Here is a 5,786-nt window from a genome sequence, read left to right on the forward strand (position 1 = left end):
CCGCGAAGGCCGCCTACCATGACTAAACACTAGATAGATCTGCACAACGGGATAACACGGTCCTCTACGGTTATTAATCAGAAGCGCTTCCTGCCTACGAGAGAACCGGAAGGCAGTCGCTTTGAAAGTGTGCCGGAGAGGATTCAGAACCTTGAAGTGAGCTGATTTTGCCATTACCTAACGAGTGCATAATGAACTGAAACACCGGCGTCAAGAAGCGTGGACTCAAAAGCCCATGCAAATCAAGTTAGAGGGACTCTGACCATCCTTATAAGCGGGTTGCTTTTCTCCCGTCGAAGCTATTGGCCTAACATAAATGCGGCCTCGGATAAATCCCACTGGCGGCCCGGCGGGTACTTATTCTGTTCATTGAATATACGAACATGACCTCATTCCACTCGAGTTTTAGATGAGATCTTGTAGATAACTGTGTCATTTTCTTTCGATTCCTCGAATTCTATGATTATTTAATTTGCGTTCCATATGACTGGTGGACCATGGACAAGGAAGTACCTGCCGGTCAGCGTCACATCGCATGTCACCACTTGTGGTTGAAACGTCACATGAAGACATACATTGATTCTCCCAGTACCTTCCTGGTGTTCTCTGAAGTGGTGAAGTGGCGCAGAACTCTCGGGAAGGGGGCCTAAAGGAGTAATGGAATCCATGCGTCATTTGGCTCATCTGTCATCACATAGCTGAGAAAGCAGAAATATGTGTGTCACATATTCTCGAGAAATTTGGACTTTAGCCAGCGTGTTGCTCGGAGTTTACTGGCGCTTTATCGAAGCGACAGTGGTGATAGACGTTTGCGTCGAGTCTCGGCCGCCGCCCCATCTACCTCAACTCCTCGGACTTTATTGACACAGAGGAGTACGTAAGTGACCGTGATTCACGCAGAGACCCACCCCTCGTGTTGTCGATCCAAAAATGATCCGAATCGTCCGATAACACATGATTATCCGCTGCAAACCTGCTGTAGCTCAGATTTTGTCTTTCTCCTCCTTGGAAAACTGGGAACATTTCATTGCGCAGTTTACGGCTCGATCGTCTGACTCGGACACTAAGGGGAAACTCACTGATCCGGAGGGCGTTGAAAGTTGGTGGTCCGTTGCATCGGATATGTGAATCGTCAACTCCTATGTGCCGTTCCTCACGTGTTATGGATTTAGGTGAGCATGTCAGGCGTGCATCACTGTTTACCGTGGGTGAAATCACCGAAATGTTAAGTCAACACATCGTGACATACTTTTGTGAATGGCCTAGAATGACATACTCACATTAAAAACTATTTTGTGGGGCCTGTGCTCATTTGAGCAGTTCCGACAGCACTAGAAAGTAACCAGACCGGGAAATGAGTTCATCAAATTCGAAGATCAAACACTGCAAGAAGCTGTGACCATTTCCAAGATGCGAACCGCGAGGATGGTCCGAGCTAAAGCCACTTAGAGGTACCTAGAAGTACGAATCCACAAGCGCTCTGATGCTTAGTACCAGACAGTAATCACTGGAGAAGGCAACGTTACCCGTCAGTCTGCCGCAGTGAAGGTTTGTTCTTCCCTCAACAGCATGCTAGACTCGAATCAGCAGGAAAGAAATTTGAGTTGGATAATGTCACGTGACGTGAACGCGCTCCATGGTGCCGCTGAGTTCCAAATTTAATTAGTGGTTAAAGCCAAGTTAGAGCACGCGTTACTCCTTGCACGCCTTCCTGTACCTGGCTAAGCGCGTGTACATCGATTGAAAGCTATCCACGTCATCATTTCTCCTTTCCTTCAATGCTATCCTACGGGACGCTACGAGCGTGCATCAGGGTCGATGGTCGAGCTTTGGAGAGCTATGGAATTGAGACGTTTCCAGAAGAAAATAAAGTGACCTGCTGGATTGCATCGGAAGCAGGAAAGGTGTGTACTTGGTGAATCCCGCACATGCGGCGACCTCAAACGCCGCCTCCTATGATTCCTGCAGACGTTCTCTGTGGTATGGCAAGATACCAATCCTGCACGCCAGTACCACCAAACCGGAGATGTGACACTCGATGGTATATACGGAGGGGGGCAACTGATGCGTGCTTTAAACCTCAATGAGCCAGCAACATATCAGAGATGTACTACGGAATTCAAACACGTCAGCACGTCGATGAATTCCATTTGTCCGCTTACCTTCTCGAAGCTTCAGCTGACGGGTCAGTTTCATCTGGTGCAACTATCAGACTACAGCAATGGGCTCACATACTTACAGATGAAGATCAACACCTGAATTCTGCACATGCTGGGCTCGGAGAAATTTCCTTGGCCATCTGGCCTGTGAATGTGATAGGCATGGGTTACCAAAGAAATCTAGTACCCACTAAGGGAACGATGGTTCATGAACGATCGAAGAAGGCCTCCAGTCACTGTGTGGGGTGCGTAGTTTACTCCATCTCTTCACTCAAGTCACAAACGATCTTAGGTTCGGAGAGGAGATCCGCGTTCCACCGCAGCAGGTAATTAACGTGGCACGCATGGGGATAACCCCAACGGCTACATTTATCTTCAGGTACAGGCCATTTGGTTCGTGTGCACAAAACAATCGGTGATTATACTCTGGCACTCATATATCCTTACTAGATCGACTCGTGGCAGATGGCATTGCCCCACCGCTCTTGCAACCTTTTCGGGGAATCAAGCGTGAAGCTCCTGTAGAGATACCAGAGTCGGAAGAACACAAGGATGTGGCAGACTCGGCCAAAGATGACGAAGCTTTGCGCGAGCTTGATGCGTTGAAAGTCAGAGCTTTTCTTGTTATGTGCCTATAAGAACTCTGAAACTCTCTCTATGAAGGCACAGGTGAAAAAGCTCGAGGAAAGAATATCTACTAGCCGCGGTGCCAAGAGGGTAAAAATAGAGTCCAAGGACATCATTGATCCGGCGCGGAGTCAGTGACACGCTGAGGAAAACCTAATACCTTATGCAGGTATGTTTAGAGTGTCTCTCCTATAGACTGACCGCTGAAAGCACAAGCGCACACAGCGTAAATCCGACCTACGTCTTTCTTTTGGACTCTCACTTTGTCACATTCACATTCACACTGGCATGAGAAAACACGCGCATTGAGGTTTGATTGTCTTCCGCTCTATCCATATTTCTGCCAACCACAAGGAAATGCTGTAGAGTGTTGGATAGCCTTGCATCCTCGCTCATTTCCGTATCTACCTGTCAGTCAAACAATCCCTTGCATTGGCGTCAACTATCCCTCCATCGTGCTCCAACCACACTTCAATCTTGAACAATTGGCTGTTGTTCGCTTTCTTGATAGGTACGTTCTTGCAGAATATCTGATCTCTTGCTGACCAGACCCTGACGAGCAGTTTAATAGTTTGATTGCATGCATTGATGATTCTTAATCCTTGATCGACTTTTAATGGCCAGAGAACACGGGCCGCTTGTCCAAACGCCGCCTCCACTTCCGCTTTTCAGATTCACTCTACGTACCTCAACTCAAGGTATCATGATGTACCGTGTTCCGATAATTCTCCTACTTTTTTGTGCTTTCCTATACTTAGATATCCATACTGAACGTGATTCTAATTAGCCGAGAAATGATGATGACTTTTGCGTTGTTTGACCTTGCTTGATCACAGCCCCAGCACTCAGCGTCCCTCGGAAATGAGGCAAACGTTATTTCTTAAAGGAAATGTGCTTCCATGTGCAAGGGAAGGTGGGCTCGGCTGTGCACCTTGTGTTTTTCACTGATGTGGTCTAGTCTGGTCTCCAGGCGCATCCAGGGACCACTCGCTGGACCATACGTGAAACTTCCGGCGTCCAAGTTGCCAGCCTCGAGGTTGGCGTTAATCCTGTACGTACCTTTAATTCCTTCTATGACGAAGTTCCACATAGGATAAACTGGTGGAGCGGGTGAGGGGCTTTCCTGTGCAAGGAATTTCCTTCCATTGCAGTCTGTGCGGCCCTAAAATGTCACGAAATGGCGTAACAGCCTCATGGCTAGTGACTATATAGCGGACACAATTCCTCCCATCTAACGAAATACCCTCCTGTCTCTCTTCGGAGTCACGTTATGAGCGAAATGACTGCAAGTACAATGCTCCAATCTTCCATGCCTCGTGTTCACAGTTTACTCATCAACATTATGCAGCAAAGCACGAACAACAGGCACTCCGGACATAGCCGTCGAAGATCAAGGCTTCTCGATAAAGCTATGCAATTTTTATCGCGCCTAGACGGGCGAGGGCCTCATGCAACACACGAGGTGTCCCTAAACTCTTCATTCCATTCGCTTCCGTTATGTCAGGTAAGCTGTGAAAATGAGTATAAAGGGCTGCGTTCAATGCTTTATCTTCGCCAGGAACGCAACCTTTCCACCCATTCAACACTTGACATGCCAGACCAACAACTCGCGCTCGTTATCCCATCCAAGCAAGCGTCATTTGAAGTCACTGGCCGCAAGATACCCCAGCCAGGCCCTGGTGAAGTCCTCGTCAAACTTCAGGCTACTGCGCTCAACCCCTTCGATGCGAAAATCCACAAGGATGGTACATTCGTCGACAGCTATCCTGCGGTGCTGGGTACCGATGGTGCCGGCACCGTAGAAGAAGTCGGAGAAGGTGTTACAAAATTTGATCCAGGAGAAAGAATGTATGCCATCTCACTTCCACGATAGTGATGCTGTAAGATTGATCGTTTACTTCGGGATCTAGATTCTTCCATGGTGCCTTTGACGATAACGATTTGGCAACATTCCAGCAGTATTGCGTGGTCACGACTGATTTCGCAGCTAAGGCAAGTTAATCCCCGTGTTTGCGTGGCCGAGACTCGTGCTGATCGAGGTGACTCAGGTCCCGAGAAGCTTATCGCTCGACCAGGCGTGTACCATTGCATGCGGAATGGGCACAGCCGCAATCGGGATGTACGGTACCTACCAACGGTATCGGTCTCATACCGCCTTGGGAGCGCGGTGGGTGGTCCAAGTACAAAAATTGGCCCATCTTGATCTTCGGTGGTGCTGGCTCAGGTCGGCAACTACGGTAAGCTTCCTAGCTCATTGCCGCAGCGAAGTCTATCTTACTTAAGCGTCACTGGCTGCTAGTTATCCAACTCGCGAAGATGTCAGGCTTCTCACCCATAATTACCACTTCCTCGCTGAGGCATACGGAACATCTGAAGAGCATTGGTGCAACCCACGTCATAGACAGATATCTTTCCCTGCCGGCACTGAAGCAGGCCGTGATGAAAATCACGGGCTCTCGCATACATATCATGTACGACTCCATATCTATCAAGGAGACGCAGGAAGCCGCCTGGTCGTTGCTTGCGCCTGGGGGGAAGCTCGTTGTCACGCAGCCATCCCTGATCAGCAAGGATAGCAACGACTTCACTGGCAGGCATGTGGTTCCCGTAGACGGAAGCCCGCAATCGGATGAGAACTGGGAAACGGGGAAGAGGCTGTGGGCTCATCTTGAGAGATGGGTGGAAGAGGGTCACATACGAGTAAGTATTTATCAGAATCTTACTTCTGGGTATCTTCTAACGTTGTCTCAGCCAAATCCACGTCGAACTATTACATGGCGGGCTACATGCAATACCAGAAGCGCTCGCGAGATTTAACGCAGGGAAGGTAGACGGGGTAAAAATGGTAGTTCGCCCGCAAGATACGTGAGCGATTACACGATCAACAATGATACAGGGTGGCGCCCGCCCAAGAAGGGAAGCGTCACCCATCCAGTACACGGTGTAGAGGAGGCTCGTTACCGCTTTCGGGGGTGAAGATGGTAGTTCGCGAACGATCAC

The 5,786-nt window shown here is 48.9% G+C and overlaps 2 protein-coding genes across 2 annotated transcripts; both read left to right on the forward strand.

The window, feature by feature from the left end:
• Positions 1 to 1,685: 1,685 nt before the first annotated feature.
• On the forward strand, positions 1,686 to 3,161 carry EDB91DRAFT_861381 (uncharacterized protein). Its single transcript, XM_041328630.1, has 7 exons — positions 1,686 to 1,904; positions 1,969 to 2,185; positions 2,242 to 2,404; positions 2,452 to 2,552; positions 2,610 to 2,767; positions 2,823 to 2,955; positions 3,003 to 3,161. Exons 1-6 carry the CDS (start codon positions 1,779 to 1,781, stop codon positions 2,922 to 2,924), a joined length of 867 nt encoding a protein of 288 aa, XP_041168207.1. The 5' UTR covers positions 1,686 to 1,778; the 3' UTR covers positions 2,925 to 2,955; positions 3,003 to 3,161.
• Positions 3,162 to 4,377: 1,216 nt separating this feature from the next.
• EDB91DRAFT_1241242 (chaperonin 10-like protein) lies at positions 4,378 to 5,655 on the forward strand (the record flags this gene model as incomplete). The annotated part of the gene is made up of 5 exons (XM_041322050.1): positions 4,378 to 4,634; positions 4,697 to 4,778; positions 4,835 to 4,910; positions 5,086 to 5,515; positions 5,538 to 5,655. The coding sequence occupies 5 exons, from the start codon at positions 4,378 to 4,380 to the stop codon at positions 5,653 to 5,655; spliced, it is 963 nt and encodes a 320-aa protein (XP_041168208.1).
• Between the last annotated feature and the right edge of the window lie 131 nt (positions 5,656 to 5,786).

This window comes from Suillus paluster (genome assembly GCF_016628075.1).
Source record: "Suillus paluster strain FC165 chromosome Unknown EDB91scaffold_866, whole genome shotgun sequence".
Classification (NCBI taxonomy): Eukaryota; Fungi; Basidiomycota; class Agaricomycetes; order Boletales; family Suillaceae; genus Suillus; species Suillus paluster.